General features: G+C 37.0%; 1 protein-coding gene across 3 annotated transcripts in view; it reads left to right on the top strand.

Moving 5' to 3' along the window:
- The window catches only part of LOC106869255 (AP-5 complex subunit zeta-1), a 77,560-nt gene that overhangs the window by 8,409 nt on the left and 48,661 nt on the right, over window positions 1-20,490 (top strand). Inside the window, exons 2-4 of one of the 3 annotated variants that reach the window (XM_089352223.1) lie at window positions 9,270-9,365; window positions 11,197-11,334; window positions 20,233-20,437. In XM_089352223.1, coding sequence (XP_089208349.1) covers window positions 9,352-9,365; window positions 11,197-11,334; window positions 20,233-20,437 — 357 coding nt within the window. In that variant the 5' untranslated portion in view covers window positions 9,270-9,351. Of the gene's footprint in view, window positions 1-9,266; window positions 9,366-11,196; window positions 11,335-20,232; window positions 20,438-20,490 lie in introns of all 3 variants that reach the window. The other 2 variants (XM_089352222.1, XM_089352221.1) reach the window with 2 other exon arrangements.

Below are 20,490 nucleotides of genomic sequence, written 5' to 3'. Positions count from 1 at the left end.
TATATAAAAACAAAAGTAAATGAGTATATGCATATATACGTACAGGTATGTGCATACCGACATCCACCTGTATGTATAGGTGCATATCTGGGTACAGGACATTGCAAACAAACGTAGACGAGAACACACGAGCCACATAGAGAACATTCTACTTCATCAGCTACCCACGTTTTAACACCGGCGTTTCGACGAGCTTCGGGCAGGACGCAACGTTAAAACGGCTCGTCCCATGGATCGCAGATTAAATCTGTATACGCAAATTAAATCTAGCCATGGAGGAATGTAGTGGCGGACGAAAAACAAGACAGGAAAACAAACAGAAGGCTTTACGGCCAGACGAGAAAAATTATGTGTGTATGAACGCGATGAGGCACGGAACCGAGAGACAAAGTGGTAGCGTGTGTTACTTGGCGAAAGCCAAGGAAGGAAAGGATTATTGACCGGAAGCATGTGACCATGCCGGTGTAAAGGGAAGAGAGAGAGTGGTAGAGGGAGAAAGAGAGGGAGGAAGTAGAAGAATGGTGAGCAACGAGAGGAAAAGAGAAAGAGAGGAAATACGAGGGGGAAAAAGGAGATACGTAGTAGTAACAGAGGAAGAACAAGAGGGGTAAGGCGAGATACGTAGTAGTACAGAGGAAGAACGAGGGGGGGGGAGAAAGGAAAGAGAAAGAGATAGAGTAGCGTCGGAGGATAAGTTTACGAACTACTTACAATTTTTGTGAGACGCTGCGTTCAATCATGTAAAAACAAAAGTAAATGAGTATATGCATATATACGTACAGGTATGTGCATACCGACATCCACCTGTATGTATAGGTGCATATCTGGGTACAGGATATTGCAAACAAACGTAGACGAGAACACACGAGCCACATAGAGAACATTCTACTTCATCAGCTACCCACGTTTTAACACCGGCGTTTCGACGAGCTTCGGGCAGGACGCAACGTTAAAACGGCTCGTCCCATGGATCGCAGATTATATATATACATACATATATATATATTGTCCATGCTGGCATGAGTTGGACGGTTTGACTGGGCTGCCATGCTGGAAGGCTGCACCAGACTCCAGTCTGATTTGGCATGATTTTCTACGGCTGGATGCCCTTCCTAATGCCAACTACTCCGAGAGTGTAATATGTACATATATATATTTCTTTTTTGCCCACAAGGGGCTAAACATAGAGGGGACAAACAAGGGCAGACAAAGGGATTAAATCGATTACATCAACCCCAGTGCGTAACTGGCACTTTATTTATGGACCCCGAAAGGATGAAAGGCAAAGTCGACCTCGGCGAAATTTGAACTCAGAACGTAACTGCGGATGAAATACCGCTAAGCATTTCACCCGGCGCGCTAACGGTTCTGCCAGCTAGCCGCTAGTACATATATATGTATGTTAGTGTGTGTGTGCGTATGTATACGCATACTCATGCAGAAACATATGTATGCATATATAGTGACCTTCTCCACTGATTAATGTATATTTCATGCTCTCTGTTTGCAGATATTTCTAATCTGTGTTTATGTTTTGATTAACATTACAATTTGCTATTGTAAAGATAAATAATAATTCAGCCAAGGTCATCTACTGTGAACCATTTTTAGAGCAATTAAATTAATAGAAGTTCATGTCCAAAGTTTCCTTGATGTTTACATTAGTTCTGGCCAATCACACTCTACTTTAGTTCCTCACTTGTTCTTGTTTGAACCACTTCTTTCCCACCACTTCCAAGAAATAACACTTATTCGATTGTTTCAATTTTTATTATATTTTTGTTAAGACTTTAAAAATCTCATAGTAGGAGGACAGACCTCTTGACAATTGCAATTGTTTATGACGTAAGTGATCCAGAATACTTGGAGATGTGAGTTTACTAAGGAAATTAAGACATGGCTATATTGTTGAGAGTTTAAGTATTAGAACTTGGTTGGTTATATCTGGGACAACAGAGGCTAGGAAAAATAAGGTGATTCTACACTGTTCCAAACCCTTGAACTTCTGAACCAGTGTCCTATAACTGGATGCAGTTTAATGTCATCATCATTATCGTCTTCTTTTCCTTCTTCTTCTTCTTGGACTTTGCACCTAGAAAAATGGGGAAATAATAAAAACAAGGGTTAGCAATGAAATAACAAAGGGAGGTACAAGCTCCTTAGAATCACTCGAAGGAACATACAGATCTAAGGTGTTTTTGTATTTTCTTCATCAAAGAGGTATGGTCAGCATCCATGAAACCACTATTTGTCAGACCTCTTCCCCCTCCCAGGAGTTATGGGATGAAACTGACCTTCAAACAGGACACTTGTCCAAATTCTTGCAACAGATGAACTCTGCTAATGGTGACCAAGGATCATGAGAAGAAAAAAGAGGTGGTAGCAGTGGTGGTGGTGGTGGTAGTAGCAGCAGTGGTGGTGGTAGCAGCGGCGGTGGTGGTAGTGGCGGCGGCGGTTGCGGTGGTGTGGTATACTAAGCAATGGATTAAGAGTAAGCGCTCTCTCCACACACTGAAAATAAGACCATCCACTTGGAGCCATGTTCACCATTTTCACCCACCTTGCAAGAAGACTGCACTATAAGATTTTTGTATTTGCCCAAGGACAACAGATAAGGAAGGGGGCTGCCACTATGTGCATTTCTTACACTATAATGATATTTATTATGGGTGAGGGCCTACTTCAATATGCACAGACCTGTGAGATCTGTGTGTATTGAGGGAGGGACAAATAAATTGTCATATTTTATATTTGTTTCTACTATAAGCACAAGGCCAGAATTTTTGTGGGGATGGGCCATTTGATTAATGGCTTGGTGGTTAGAGTGTTGAACGCATGATAAGATTGTAGATTCAATTCCTGGACCTGGTGACTTGTGTTTTGAGCAAAGCACTTCATTTCATGTTGCTCCAGTCCACTCAGCTGGCAAAAATGAGTAATCCTGCAACAGACCAGTGTTCCATTCAGGTGAGGAATTTATATGCCTTTAAACCAGGAAACTGGTCCTTATGAGTTGGCATGATTGGAGAAGGTAACTTTACTTACTATACTTAAGTGTTCAACTGGTGATTCATTTACCAACACTGAAAGGATGAAAAGCAAAGTCAACCTTGATGGAACTGGAAGTCAGAATGTAAAGCTAGGGAAAAATGCAACAATGCATTTTGTCTAACATGCTAACAATTGTACCTGCTCATGATGAGGGTCGGCTGACTAAGATTCTGTCATGGAATGTGATCAAATGAGGTTTATTTTTCAACATAATCTCATATTGCAGTTCACACACTTCTTCTATCAATGTTACAGTGCTTGGATCCCACTGATGAAGATGCTTTCATCTTGTTGATCAAAAAAGTCATCAACAGCAGATATGATGTCATCATTACTGCAATACTGAAGAGTTGAAATTAATGGTAGCATCACTTCTACATACTCATTCTATGAACTTTTCTGCCCACACTCGTATATTTAGTATTAAGATGGCCTATAAAGGCAGCGAGCTGGCAGAACCGTTAGCATGCAGAACAAAATGTTTAGCAGCATTTCTTCTGTCTTTGTGTTCTGAGCTCAAATTCCGCCGAGGTCAACTTTACCTTACATCCGTTCAGGGTCAGTAGAGTAAGTACCAGTTGAATACTGGAGTTGATGTAATCAACTTATCCGCTTCCCTGAAATTTTTGGCCTTGTGCCAAAATTTGAAATCAACATTAAGATAGCTTTCAACTTGTCCAACACTGTGACAAAGAAAGAAAAATGATATGATCAGAAACTTATTTTGTCTGCTTTTTAATAAAGAGTAGGGACGGGTTAAAAAAATTCACTAAGGCGCAGGAGTGGCTGTGTGGTAAGTAGCTTGCTTATCAACCACATGGTTCCGGGTTCAGTCCCACTGCGTGGCACTTTGGGCAAGTGTCTTCTACTATAGCATTGGGCCGACTAAAGCCTTGTGAGTGGATTTGGTAGACGGAAACTGAAAGAAGCCCGTCGTATATATGTATATATATATATATATATGTGTGTGTGTGTGTATGTGTCTGTGTTTGTCCCCCCAAATATCGCTTGACAACCGATGGTGATGTGTTTACGTCCCCATAACTTAGCGGTTCGGCAAAAGAAACCGATAGAATAAGTACTAGGCTTCCAAAGAATAAGTCCTGGGGTCGATTTGCTCGACTAAAGGTGGTGCTCCAGCATGGCTGCACTCAAATGACTGAAACAAGTAAAAGACTAAAAGAGTAATATCGGTGTGAAATGGTGGACTGATAATTTATGAGTTTTAGTATCACTGTTGTAATGTTATAATAATATTTAATTGACACTTGAAAGTTTCCTAAACCTGCCTGTGTTGCTTCTCACTGCTCCAATAATTACTATCACTAGAAAGTAATTATAGGGTTTAGATACTACTTCTACTACTACTGGCCACCACCACTACTACTATCGCTAATCCCTAATCACCTCTGCTTTTGTATGTTGTGACAAAGGTTAAATACTTTAATTGTCTGCTTTGCTGAGGGGAATAATGGAAGTCAAGTGCCAGTGTGGATATATGTGTATGACTATATAATTATATATGTGTAGCTATGCAATTATGTGTATGTATGTGTGTGACTAATAAATTATGTGTATGTATGTGTGTGACTAATAGATTATGTGTATGTATGCGTGTGACTAATAAATTATGTGTATGTATGTGTGTGATTATTTCATTATGTGTATTTGTATCGGTGGTGTAGAGTGAGTATGTTGTGTGTGTGTAAATAGACAAGCCTTTATACATGTCTTAAAACTCCTTGTATAACACACTTTTTTTTTCCCACTGAAATCTAGTTTAAAAATAGGAATATCTCAGATTTTGACTGCTAAGTTTGCCTCCCACCTATTTTTATTGATAAGAAGTATTAAAGTGATACAGCTTCATTTTAAGATAATTTTTATTGCATATTGGTATAGTTTATATAAAATGAACAATTAGGAGCTTAATATATTGGGTTATGAAATATGTTTGTCTGTGCGGGTGTGGAGAGAGAGAGAGAGGAAGGGGCAAGTAAGTGATTCTGTAAAAAAATGTGTGTGTGTATTTACACATACAATCATATGACAATGATGTTTCCATTGCTTGTCTTTGCATAAATAAACTTCAACATACACATACTGTTGCACGCATGCACATGCACTCACATACACATACACGTGTACACTCACTTTTATATGCTGTCTACACACATATTCATATTCTTCCCTTTTTACATACACCCAAGCACTCGCTCACTCTCTCTCCTTTACTTCCCCCTTCTCTCTGTCTGTCTGTCTGCAGCAAGATCAAAGATCAGAGCAGCTGAAGTGATTTTGAAATCTGAAAACTTCACACTGAAACTTAATCATAAACAATTGTTAAACAGTTAGGGTTTGATCTGGATGATGAGAGAAGGTCGGGTATTATTCATGTATCACTGGCCAGCCTATATCAATACAGTTTGACATTCAAGCAACATGTACTTGTGAAAAGTTTCTGATCCCCAAGCACAAACAACAATAACATCACTACCATCAGCATCACCGTCATTATCATCATCATCACTATCATCACCATCATTATCATCATCACCATCGTTGCCATCATCATCACCATCACCATTATTATTATTATTTAATGTCCACTTTTTGTAAGCTTGCATGGGTCAGACAGAATTTTTTAAGGCAGATTTTCTACAGCTGGATGCTCTTCCTGTTGCCAGCCCTCCCCTGTTTTCGAAGCAAGGAAATATTTCCCCCATAACCTGACCTGTTTTCATTGAAGATTTTAAATGAAGGACACAGCTTGCATGACAGTGATGCCTGTTTACAACTATCACATGAAGTCAGGGCAAGGAGAGAATAGCACATACACACATGTACATATATATATATATATATATATATATATATATATATATATATATATATATTCATATGCAGTCATAAATGAAAGAAATAGTTTGATGGAATTCTCTTTAACAATAGGTGCAGGTGTGGCTGTGTGGTAAGAAGCTTGCTTTCCAATTACATGGTTCTGGGTTCAGTCCCACTGCATGACACCTTGGCAAGTGTCTTCTACTATAGTTTCAAGCTGACCAAAGCCTTGTGAGTGAATTTGGTAGTGGAAACTGAAAGAAGCCCATTGTATGTCTCTCTCTCTCTCTCTCTCTCTCTCTCTCTCTATATATATATATATATATATATATATATATATATATATAATATGTATGTGTGTGTGTATATATATATATATAAAAAGACCCCTCCGGGCCAATCTCGCCTGGGCCGAATCGGTTGCCCTCTGCAATCTCCGCTGCCGTGACGACATCGTCATCAAGCCGGCGGACAAAGGTGGAGCAGTGGTGGTGTGGCGCGCGGACCTTTACAGGGGGGAAGCGCTCAGCCAGCTTCACAATCCCCTCTTCTACCGCCTCCTCCCCTCCGACCCCACCCCCTCTTACCAACGGCTTGTGTCCTCCACAATCCATGACCTCATCTCCTCCTCTGCTCTCCCCGCTACCGCCACCAACCTCATCGTCCGCACACCCCGCACCTCCTCCATCTACTTCCTTCCCAAGATCCACAAACCTAACAACCCTGGCCGCCCCATTGTCTCTTAACCATGAAACGATCGTATCCGATTAACTAAAGACTTGTTTTGTTTATGCTTTCCCCTCCGGTTTTTTGTTCTATGTGTGCCATAAATATCGCCATCCATTTAGAGAAAAATTTGTAGTTTAGAATTCAGTAGTTCTTTGACTGCTATTTCTAAATTTTCAGTATGTTGGAGAAGCAACTCAATGCTAATCCCTGTATATTTATGATTATATATGTGTATATATATATACTCTTTACTCTTTTACTTGTTTCAGCCATTTGACTGCAGCCATGCAGGAACACCGCCTTTAGTCGAGAAAATTGACCCTAGGACTTATTCTTTGTAAGCCTAGTACTTATTCTATCGGTCTTTTTGTCGAACCGCTAAGTTACGGGAACAAACACAGACACACAAACACACATACATGCATATATACGACGGGCTTCTTTCAGTTTCCGTCTACCAAATCCACTCACAAGGCTTTGGTTGACCCGAGGCTATAGTAGAAGACACTTGCCCAAGGTGCCACGCAGTATATGTATATATATGTGTATATATATGTATATATATATGTGTATATACATGTATATATTGAAAAAAAAGTCGTCAGAATTTTGGAATAACTTCTTTCATTTATTTTATACATATATTAGCGCTTTCGTTCGTCTTTTTGACAAGTTCGAAAGACGAACGAAAGCGCTAATATATGTATAAAATGAATGAAAGAAGTTATTCCAAAATTCTGACGACTTTTTTTTCAATATTTACTTCTGTACATCACACTTAACACTCTACACATACATGTATATATATATATGTGTGTGTATATATATGTATATATATATATATATGTGTGTGTGTGTGTGTGTGTGTGTGTGTGTGGAGGTGCAATGGCCCAGTGGTTAGGGCAGCGGACTCGCAGTCATACGATCGCGGTTTCGATTCCCAGACCAAGTGTTGTGAGTGTTTATTGAGCGGAAACACCTAAAGCTCCACGAGGCTCCGGCAGGGAATGGTGGTGAACCCTGCTGTACTCTTCCACCACAACTTTCTCTCACTCTTACTTCCTGTTTCTGTTGTGCCTGTAATTCAAAGGGTCAGCCTTGTCACACTGTGTCACGCTGAACATCCCTGAGAACTACGTTAATGGTACACGTGTCTGTGGAGTGCTCAGCCACTTGCACGTTAATTTCATGAGCAGGCTGTTTCGTTGTATGTATATATGTATATGTATATATATATATGTATATATATATGTATGTATATATATGTATGTATATGTATATATATGTATATATATGTATGTATATATATATGTATGTATATATATATATGTGTGTGTGTGTGTCGTTGTGAATGTGTTTGTCCTGCCATCTCTGCTTGACAACCAGTGATGGTGTGTTTACATCCCAATAAGCTAGCAGTTCAGCAAAAGAGACTGATAGAATAAGTACTAGACTTAAAAAAAAAAGTCCTGGGTTCAATTTGTTCAACTAAAACATTTCAAGGTGGTCTCCAGCATGACTGCAATCAGTCAGACTGAAACAAGCAATGGAATGAAAGAATATATACACACTTACACATATTCAAGTGGGTGCTGAAAAGATTCTGGCTTTGGGTAAAAGAAAATGCAGAAGTTATCAGTTAATTATGATTTTATTTAACATATTCCCCTCTCAGATTCACACACATGTTGCAGCAGTCCTTCAGTTTTCCAATGCCCTGTAAAAGAACTCAGAAGGTTGGGCCTCCAACAGGCCTTTTGCAATATCCTTAAAACCAGGAACTTCTCAGCACCCACTTCTATAATGAATATATGTCTTCCAGTGAGGAAAGTTCAGATGATATAATTTTATGCATGTCTAAATCACATATAAAATCAGTTAGTATTATCTACCCTCCAATATTTTTCCATAACTTCCTAGTCATTATGAGAATGCAAAAATTCACTACATTTCAGAGTTTCCTAATTTCAAAGTATGATTGTCTTTTCGGTTTTTTTTTTCTAGTAAAAAAAAAACTAAGCAGTCCATATTATATAATATGGAATATCTACAAAAGTAAATTAAAAAATCCTATTTTTTTATACATACCTGCAAAAAAATAAGTGAAAGAGAAAAGGGTTATCAAAAAGCAAACCAGGAGTAAATGTGAACTGAAGAAAAAAGAAATAAATGACTTTTTTGTTCTAAAAAGTTGCTCTAATTATTTTGCTAAGTATGGGAGACAACTACAGACTTGTTTCAACCTTATTCTTATCTCTTCACTGAAGCATAGGCCTGGACAGAACTTGCTGAAGTAGTAATGAAAAAAGACAGTAAATAAATGTATAAGATTATACATATAAGATCAGAATAAAGCTGGAACATATCCAGAATTATCTGCTATACTTTACAGAATACTGAAAATAAAGTTAGCCATTGGTTAATATGGTCTTTTGTTGGCAAATTGATAGAGTTGTTAGAGTGTTGGTGAGAATGGTATGTATTTGTTCTGGCTTTCTGTGCTACGAGTTCAAATCCTGCCAAGGTCAACTTTGCTATTCATTCTTTTGGCTGTTGATAAATAAAGCAGCAGCTTTGTACTGGAGCCAATTCTTCTTTTTATTCTCTCTTTCTCTCTTTCTATCGGTTTGTTTGTTTCTTTCCAGAAGAAACCAGCTGTGATAAAATCTGGAGAAGGGTGTGATCTGTTAAGCTTTAAAATATCCGAAACCCTCTGCATGCCATGATCTTATGACCTCACAACAGTAACAGTGTTTTGTTTTGCTTTTCACTTTGCACCACTTATTGCTAGTTATTTATTTTAATGCACCATTTATTACACTAACTAAACAATTATTTCTTGTTGATGGCATCCCTGAATAATTCAATTTGTGAACATACAAAGTTTATTCATGTTCTACCCTGCCACTTCTGATATTAAGCACATAGTTATCAGTATAATTGATAGAAACAAAGTAAAAACAAAAAAAATGTTTGTGTGTATATGTGGGACATTACATTGTTAGTAATTAATGTATCAGAGATTGTGGTGTTGGTAGTAGTGGGGCTCATAGATAATTAGTTTAGTTTTTTTTCTTTTTTTCATTAATAGTCATATGTTGACTAAACTATTACTTTGACAATAACCTAGATTAGAAAAAGGCACAAATAAAATAAACAGGTTTTCACATATAAATCATGCCAGATTGAAACCCACACTAACAAAAACTAAAGTAAAGAAAACAAAGATAAGGATAATTAAACACTCAAACACACCTGCATGCACACACATAAGGGATTTTTATTCAGCTAGGTGGTTAATTGCAATACCAGTGATCTTTCAATCACTGTCTTCCTCTGCTGTAGTCATGGATTGTTGTCTTGGCTTCAGGTGGACAGTGTGCACATGCTACTGACGAAGCCCAAAAGGGTTGAAATGCACATCTAACATTTCCACCACCACCATTGGATGATAAGTTTTGTCTGCTGCTGATATACTTGTGTTTTTAAACACAGTATGTTCCTAAGGGCTATGGTCTCTGCATAAATACCACAATAAATTCACTTTTTCTTGATGTATTTGTATTATGACACAAAGTCTTGTGAAAGGATTTGAAAGATGGAAACTGAAAGAAGCCCATCATATATGTATTCAAATATATGTATATAAGGGGGTGTTGAAAAGTATATGCAACAGTCTTCTTTCAGTTTACATCTAACAAATTCACTCACAAAACTATAGTAGAAGACATTTGCCCAAGGTGTCATGCAGTGCGGCTGAACCCAGAATCATGTGATTGGAAAGCAAACTTCTTACCATACAGCTAAGTCTGCACCTAAATTAGCATTTTCATGCCAGGAATTGAAACCAGGTCACCTGGATGAAAGCCAGGACTCCTAACCACTATATTTATGATTGTCAAAAAAGCACTTAGTCATTTGTCTTGAGTATACGAAAAAGAGTGAAGGCATGTGTTAGTCTGTATGTTTCGTTCTTGGACTGGGCAATGTGTTGTATCCTTGAGCATGACATTTCATTTCATATTCTTCCTGTCCATTCAACTGAAAGTGAGTACCAATGAGGGTTGGAAGAGAGGCTACTAACACTGTGATGGACTGGTATTCTGTCCAGAGAGATAAGTTTGGCTTCATGAGCATGTAGGCTTGTAGCAATCTTTCATTTATATTCAGGAGAGTAATGTAAAAAGGGAACACACTAACTTACCTACCCACTCACTTGTTTTGTCTTACCACATTCTAATGCTCTATACATTATATATGTTAACATTACGTAGCATATTGCACATTTAGTGAAGTTGATGATGGCATGTCTAACACAAGCAAAATTAAAAAGCTAATTAGAAATAGTTGTGCAGTGATGATGATGGTGGTGGTAGTGGTGTTGGCTTATGGCAGCAGTGAAAAGGGTATGCAAAGGTCAACTTCAGTTGGGTTTGAACTTTGAGCACAGGAGCCAATACTGTTAGGGCTTCTACTTAACACTCTAATACTTTGTGAATTCACTATCTTACTACTACTACTACTAATTGTTCAGTATTAATTATACCTACACTATTTGTCTATCTATTTCTGTAGAAACACCACAGCTGAAGATGTTCAGAATATCTGTTCCTCTGCTCTCATCAGCTTTAGTATTCCTGAAAGACATGGACAGTGTATGAAACTGCTTCGCCAGCTTTTTCTGGTTCTGCAAAACTACAATGGCAAACTATGGTAAGTTGTGTTTTTTCATTCATTCAATCTACTGTAGCCTTTTGATGTTATTGTTGTTTAGTCCCATGGATAATTCCAATTGAGCAGACCTAGACAACATTGCCAGGCACCAATGAGTTAGGCTTTAAGTGGTATTACTTGCCCTGCTAAATATAGCAATACAAAATATACCTCAAATTACACATTACTGCTTTTGCAATGAGAACAGATAATATTCCTAGATACACTATGACTGAAAACTGAAATTGAGAGGGCTAATATGTCAGAACATTCTCTGAAGCTAAATGCCAACTACTACATATACTCTATATTTTATAGTTGATTTTATGCATACATATGTGTGTGTGTGTATATATATATAGATATATATGCAGCTGAGGAGTACATTTTCATTGCACATCTTATGTGGTGTTCTCACTACATAAATAAATGAAGTTTGTACGAAACGTACATACTACTATAACCTATTGAATTTTTGTTGCTTTTCTTCAAATTTATTTCACCAAATCTCTTGATTTTGTTTTTGGTTTTTACCCTACCAAATTCTGGTGCCTCAAACATTTTAAGTAACACATTCAATCTTTTTATTAAATCTATATTATTATTAGATATATATATAAACTCGACTCTGTTGGTCACAAATGACCATAGGTGCACCTAAGTGGTTCCCCTTCGGGGTACAAGTCTAGGCGAACGCACAAACTAGGATTGTTTTTATGTAAGACCAGCAGTCACCCATGCATACCAGCCTCCCCTCTCCACACCACCAATGTTATCCAAGAGAAAGGCAAAGGCTGATACAGCTTGGCACCAGCAACGTTGCAACTCATTTCTACAGCTGAGCAACGTGAAATAAAGTGTCTTCCTCAAGCACAGCTCAGTCCAGGAATCAAGCACACTACCTCACTAGCATAAGCTCAACACTCTAACCACTGAACCATGTGCCTTCACTATATATATATATATATATATACATATATATATATATATATATATATAAGTCAGTAAATAGTGGGGTTGTGTTAACCACACGTGGAGAAATAATAGGAAAATGAAAAATAATAATAAGGCAGAATGCTAAACTGGAAGCATATTTTAATAAAGATTTCTCTAACCGGCTTTCATTGCGAAGCAAATTTTCAAGAAGAGGGAGAATGAAAGTGTTTTTTACAAAGAAGTACAAAATGAAGAAAATAATATATAAAAAAATTAATATATAAAAACTAAATATACCAATACATTATATTGTCTTTGAGCTTTTGAGGTTCAATGGTAATTCATGTATATAATAGTTGGAAAAATAAGGATGCATGAGAATTGAGAGTTGTGTTAGGTTTAAAAAAAGGGTTAAAAGTTTGTGTTAAGCAGGAAGTGTGGTGTCAAAACAGGAAGTGTGTGTAAGGGGAGACAAATGTTTTTAGTTGGAATTATGAACTCTTTTTTTCAACAGGAAGTTTAGTTCATAACTCCAACTAAAAACATTTGTTTCCCCTTACACACACTTCCTGCTTAACACAAACTTTTAACCTTTTTTTAAACCTAACACAACTCTCAATTCTCATGCATCCTTATTTTTCCAACCATTATATACATGAATTACCATTGAACTTCAAAAGCTCAAAGACAATATAATGTATTGGTATATTTATTTTTTTATATATTATTTTCTTCATTTTGTACTTCTTTGTAAAAGACACTTTCATTCTCCCTCTTCTTGAAAATTTGCTTCGCAATGAAAGCCGGTTAGAGAAATCTTTATTAAAATATGCTTCCAGTTTAGCATTCTGCCTTATTATTTTTCATTTTGCTATATATATATATATATATATATATATATATATATACATATAGTATCTTTTGATGTAGTCAACCTCATTTGACTGTGGCCATACTGGAACACCACTGTGATATATATCACGTGACTGACCAGGCTATCAGATGTTGTTACACATCGCTGGTCACAAAGCACTTTTACATTGTTTTAGCCTTCAAATGACATCACCCTGCTAAGTCGGTGAGCAGGCCAACAATCCCCACTGGTAGAAGGGGGACTGAAGCAATGTGAAATGTGAGAGAGGGTGCAATGGGTAAATTGTCGCCATTGTATATTTTTAATGTTGTACATACACATTGTTTGTTTTTGAGTTTGCTGACTACACAGTATAGTAGGGTCAGTTGGGCACCGTTTGTGAAAAAAACAGCACCATGACACAATTCACTCTGCTAGAAATTTGGAAATAACATGCTGTACTACTTGGCATTTGCGCCAGAAGCTCCAATACAAACATTTCAGAGTGTTTGGGTGTCAGTCTGAGGATAGTGCATGTACCAAGAGTAATAAACATCAAACATCAAGTTAACATCATGGTGTTTTGAGTGATCACTAGGCCTCAGACTCAACACGGAGGCCTACATCAAGTGCTTGGAGGAGGTAGTGCTGCCCTGGGTCAAGAGGATGGCTGCTGAAAGACCCTATGTTTTGGCAACAGGACTCTGCACCATGCCACACAAGCAGAAGAACCCAGTCATGGCTGTCAGACAATTTCTGCAACCACATCACCCTTAACATCTGGCCACCTAACTCTCCAGACTGCAATCCCCTTGATTATTATATGTGGGGCACAGTTGAGTGAGAGACCAACAAAACTCCTTGTAACACCAAAGATGAACTGAAGGCAAGAATTATGGCTGCATTCACCAACTTAAACAAGGAAACCATCCAGAAGAGTTGCAGGAGATTCTGAAGTCATGTGGAGGCCGTGGTTGAAGCCAATGGCGATCTGATTGAATAAATTTACTCTTTTGTGTTTCAAGATATTTTTATGTAATTTTGGTAAATATATATTAAAATGAGATCATCATCATCATCATCATCATCGTTTAACGTCCGCTTTCCATGCTAGCATGGGTTGGACGATTTAACTGAGGACTGGTGAAACCGGATGGCAACACCAGGCTCCAATCTGATTTGGCAGAGTTTCTACATCTGGATGCCCTTCCTAACGCCAACCGCTCAGAGAGTGTAGTGGGTGCTTTTATATATATATATATTATATATTCATATATATGTATATATATATATACACACACATGAATAGATCATTATGTGTGTGTGTGTGTGTGTGTGTATACTATAATTAGATCTTATGATATAATTTTAATATACATATTGTAATATATATTATAGAATATACTTTTTTCTTTTTCGTTTTTTTTTTTCTGGTTTTTTTTTTTGGTTTTTTTATCGTTCTTTTCCTACCATATTTCTTCGATTATATCTTAACCATTCTCTTACACTTTCCAATGAAAGACTAGCCCCTGAAATGTAAAGATACTTCTTCTTTCTTTTAAACATTAAACTCGTACAACATTTGTTAAAATTATTCTCTCTCATGTTGTCTTCTCTTTTTGCTCATTGCTTTGAATATATATATATATATATCATTGACTCTCCCATTATTAGACTATGTATGATCGTTTGGCAATTTCTTGTCGAACCACCACACGGATGATTTGTTTATAGTGATCAAATGTTTGTGTTCACAGAAGCTCACTCCCTCCATCAAATTAACATTACTTGTACAGGTGCACTGTATGCCACATGTCAGATGACAAAATGATCGCAAAGCAACATAAAATGAAGTACTTTGCTCAAGAACACAATGCAATGCCTGGTCTGGGAATTGAACCCACGATCTTGCAATTCTGAGTGCAACATCCTAACCACTAAGCCATGTGCCTTATATATATATATATATATATATATATATATATATATATATATATATATATATATATATATATATATATATATATATATATATATATATATATATATATATATATATATATATATATATATATATATATATATATATATAAAATTGTGTCTAGGGAGAGTCATTCTCATTCTCCTTTAGTACCTTACCACTTAACACACTCACCAGTTCAATTTCCACTCAAATAAATAAGTAACTGAGTGGAACTTGAACCAGTGAGTATGTTAAACAACAAGGCAATAAAAGCGAATGGCCCTCCCCAGACACAATAAAATATGCTTCAACACACGAATTCACATAAAGAATCTTACAAGCCAAATACTAAAAAGGATGTCGGTGTTATTTTCATTTTTGCATAATTTAGACAACAGTTTATTCACCGCACCCTGTGTGTGTGTATATATATATATATATATATATATATATATATATATATATATATATGACAGGCTTCTTTCAGTTTCTGTTTACCAAATCCAGTCACAAGGCTTTGGTCAGCCCTAAGCGAAAGGAGAAGACACTTGTCCAAGGTACCTTCATGGGAACATGATTAGGACACTAAGACTAAAGAGCACAAAGGGCAAGGTCTAAAAGTCAATAAGTTATATCTATAACACAATATGTATTCTATTTCGCTCAAGGACTCCTTAGCAAATGAAGAGCACTTGAGCAAAACAGAATATCATTTTGCTGATCCCATTGTTAGAGATAAAGCACACACACACACACACACACACACAGATAGATACATACATAAGTACCTACATATGTATAAACATACATGCATTCATACATACATACATACATACATACATGCATAAAAACAAACAAACTAATTAATTTTGCATAACAGGATCTATTTTTAGATACTCTGAAATTAAATATAGGTATACCTGCAAATTTTAAAATTTCGAACACAAATTTTAAAATATCAAACACAAACCAGGACTCACTTGAAATGGTTGGTTTCATTTGCATAACCATGTATTTTTTAGTAGTGAAGTTAATTATGCACGACAGGGCATTTACTAGGTAATCTGACATTTCATATATATATATATATATATATATATGAACAGACATATATATATATATATATATATATATATATATACAGACATATATATATATATATATATATATATATACATATATATATATATATATATATGTCTGTATATGTACCTGTAACTTAGCAGTTTGGCAAAAGAGACTGATAGAATAAGTACCAGGCTTTAAAAGATAATGAAAAAAATGCCTGGGGTTAATCTGTTCAACTAAAACCCTTCAGAGCAGTGCCCCAAAATTGCTGCAGTCAAATGATTGAAACAAATAAAAGATAGAAGGTATATAAAATGAGTGTGTGTGTAGGCATAGCTATGTAGTTAAGAAGTTTACTTCCCAAGTACATGGTTTTGAGTTCAATTCCACTGCGTGGCATCCTAGTAGTCTTAGGTTGATCAAAGCTTAATGAGTAGATTTCATAGGCAGAAACTAGAAGAAGCCTGTCATATATATATATATGTATGTATATATATATATATATATATATATATATATATATATATATTGTCATCTAAGAGTAAGATCCAGGGATCCAAGTGTTGGAAGTTTGTAAGCTTCAAATAGTCCATGGTAGGAATAGAAAACAAAAAGTGGACAGTGTACAATCAGGAATAATAGCAATTTATTGGCATTGAAGGTTGCACACTTTATCCCATATTGAAGTTACAAGGAAATTCAATAAGCTGAAAATTCCTGTATAGCTCACAATTAGTAATTAGAGTTGCTATGAATGTGAATAAAAATCCAAATTTAGGGAGTGGAATGGTTAAAATCTGGGCTACATATGTTTCTTAGCTGATCCTCTGATATAATAATATTTACTTAATGAGGGGTACTCAGCTAAGCTATTCATCCTCAGTTTGATGAATAGCTTAGCTGATACCCCTCATTAAGTAACTAGCTTAAAAGCTGCCCTATCTTTTTTCTCTCTAACCTCTTTCTCTCTCTCTCTCTCTTTCTGTTAATTGTTTTCAACCATCACCATCTACAGTACCACCACCACAACTGCCATACACACACCATTCAGACTTCCACCACCACCACCACCACCAATACCTTTGACTTCGCCGCCTTGCCCTCCACCACCATCACTACTGTCTTTCACATCACTGACTGCTTTGGCTACCACCACTACCATCATCACCGTCGCCTCTGCCTCTATCACAACTACCATCACAACCATCAATCTGCTATTGTCGCTATGCCTACTATTACTCTCACTCCATCATGAGGAATAATGGAAGTGTCATTGAATAGTGGGAGTGGGGGTCAAAGTGTGACAATCAGAAATTCATTTTGGCGTTTATTATAATAGATTATTACATCAGAGGATCAGCTAAGAAACATATGTAGCCCAGAATTTACCCGTTGCACTCCCTCAATTTGGATGTGTGTGTGTGTGTGTGTGTGTGTGTGTGTGTGTGTGTGTGTGTGGATGTGTGTGTGTGTGCATGTATACTCTTTACTCTCTTTTACTTGGTTCAGTCATTTGACTGCGGCCATGCTGGAGCACCGCCTTTAGTTGAGCAAATTGACCCCAGGACTTATTCTTTGGAAGCCTAGTACTTATTCTATCGGTCTCTTTTGCCGAACCACTAAGTTACGGGGACATAAACACACCAGCATCGGTTGTCAAGTGATGTTGGTGGACAAACACATACACACGCATACATATATATATATATATATATATATATATACATATATACGACTGGCTTCTTTCAGTTTCCGTCTACCAAATCCACTCACAAGGCTTTGGTCAGCCCAAGGCTTTGGTCAGCCCAAGGCTATAGTAGAAGACACTTGCCCAAAGTGCCACGCAGTGGGACTGAACCCAGAACCATGTGGTTTGTAAGCAAGCTACTTACCACACAGCCACTCCTATGCCTATTCATGTTCGTGTTTCCTTTTTTTAATATTACACAGTAGTTGTAAACAAGCATTACATTCATACAAACAGAGCCCTTCATTTCTAATCTTCCATGAAAATGGGTCCAAACATAGGCAAATATTACCTTGCTTGGAAACAGGTAAGTGTTAGTGATAGGAAAGGCATCTAGCTGTAGAAATTTGCCTCAACTAATTCTCTCATACAAGCATGTAAAAGTGAACGTCAAACAGTGATGACATATATAGTACATATATGATTCAACATATATGATTCTACTTAGTCACTTAAGCAGCTAGAAATAACAACCAAATATCCTTTCAGCTACACACTATTGTCTTTGAAAGATGAAGTATGTATTAGATAATGTTATTTAATGATTACAAAGTGTAGTATACTACACCTTATAACCATTAATGGTCAGTGGTCAAGTGTAGGGTGTGTTAAGGACATAACTAGCTATGTGTCTGTGTGTCTAGCATTTTGCAAATAAAATCAGAAGAGGCTGGGCAATGTCATTATGAAAGGTTGTAGAACATGGAGAATGAATGGGAAGAGGAGAGTCTGCTAAATAATGTTGACCCAACTGAGGGACCAGTTACCCGAATTGACAGTACCTTGGTACATAAAGCAATTAAGGATATTAAGACAGGGAAAGTCCTTGGCCCATCAGGAATCACCGCTGAGATATTTCAAATATCTGGTAGTGTGGGTTATGGTCTAGTCACCTGTATTGTAAATCAGGTGGTTCACAAAAGAGTCATACCCAATAACTGGTGTAGCAGCACTATAGTCAACTGCTATAAAGGTAAAGGTGATGCCTTAGATAGAAATAATTAAAGAGGTATCAAATTGTTGGATCAGGTGATGAAAGTTACAGAGAGAATCATAGTCCAACTAAGTTAGGGAGAGAGTTCCTTTCGAGTGTTGGTCCTCATGGAGACAATGACCGAGATCTCTGGCATTATATCATATGCTTGAGAAGAAGACCCATCAAGCCAAGCAAAATCGCAGTCATGGCAGATACCAGTGTCAAGATAATGGCACCCATGCCAGTGGTACATAAAAGCACCCATTATATTCTCAGAGTGGTTGGCATTAGGAAGGGCATCCAGCCATAGAAACCATGCCAAATCAGACTGGAGTCTGGTGCAGCCTTCCAGCTTGTCAGCGGCGACGAAGAAGAAGAAGATATTTGTATTTGATATCCCAGGAAGCAAAACAGCAGCTAAAGTCCTTTCACCAGAGAAGACAACTGTTGCGTGATATAGGACACATCATCTACCAAATATGAAGCAAGTGGAATTTTTCCACAGTGTTATAAACCCAGGATTGGTTGGTTGTCATTCTTTGCTCTTTTTCATTTTTTGTACCAGACATCATTTCATTGCATTATCATACATTTTATCTCACTTATTGAAAACCCTGATGGCCTTTTCTTCACAAGCTCTGAGATTAATGTTTGCTGAAGATGAAGCCTTTAGCTGCCTTCAAAACTTCTTTCTTCTAACCAACTGCCTTTTGATTTCCTTGGAGGAACAGGAGTTGTGCAGGCAAGATACAGAAAAGAACTGGGACGGGAAAGGAGTATACACTATGAATGGAGATGAGAAGATAAAAAAAAAAATAGCAAACAGGAGAAAAAAGTAAAGCTTTAAAATAAACAAAAGATCAAATTGTAATTCTGCAGAATTTATAGAAATATCTTTTGAATGAATTGTGTTCTAATTTTGTGGCAGTTCTTTTGTAATTCCTTATCAGCTTTGTAGCAATTTTGAAGCAGTTTTTCTATAGCAAATTGTATTGTAATTCTGAATCAATTTAGCTGCAATTTAAAGCAATATTTCTGTAGAAATTAAGGCAGAATCATTAACACACCATTAGCTGGCAGTATCATTAGCACACCAGGCAAAATGCTTAGCATTTCATCCGTCTTCACATTCTGAGTTCAAATTCCACCAAAGTCGACTTTGCCTTTCATTCTTTTAGGGTTGATAAAGTAAGTACCAGTTGAGTTCTGAGGTTGATGCAGTTGACTTAACCCCTCCCTCAAAATTGCTGGCCTTGTGCCAAAATTTGAAATCAGTATTTCTGTAAGAATTTTACTGTAATTCTGTAGCAACTCTTGAGCAATGTATGATATTGTTGTCTCTCATTATGTTCCAGTATACCTTCAAAACTATTGTCGAACCTCTTTCTATCTGCTGTGGTGGTGAAGAAGAGTAACCGGGAATGTCTGCTGTGTAAACAGATCTTTATTGAACTGCTGGCTTCAGATGAGGATGAAGATGGTAACCATATGGCTGAGATGTTCAACAACAGTGTTGATGTTTCCAGGGCCATCGACAGTTTACCTTTCTATTTGGTACAGGTGAGACCCCACTTCAACCTTCTTTGTTTTATTGTTTTATTTCTATTTTCCTC

Source organism: Octopus bimaculoides, chromosome 5 (genome assembly GCF_046866305.1).
Source record: "Octopus bimaculoides isolate indiv1 chromosome 5, ASM4686630v1, whole genome shotgun sequence".
NCBI lineage: Eukaryota > Metazoa > Mollusca > Cephalopoda > Octopoda > Octopodidae > Octopus > Octopus bimaculoides.
The sequence above is the reverse complement of the archived record's forward strand: the minus strand, read 5'-3'. Positions and strand labels throughout refer to the sequence as shown.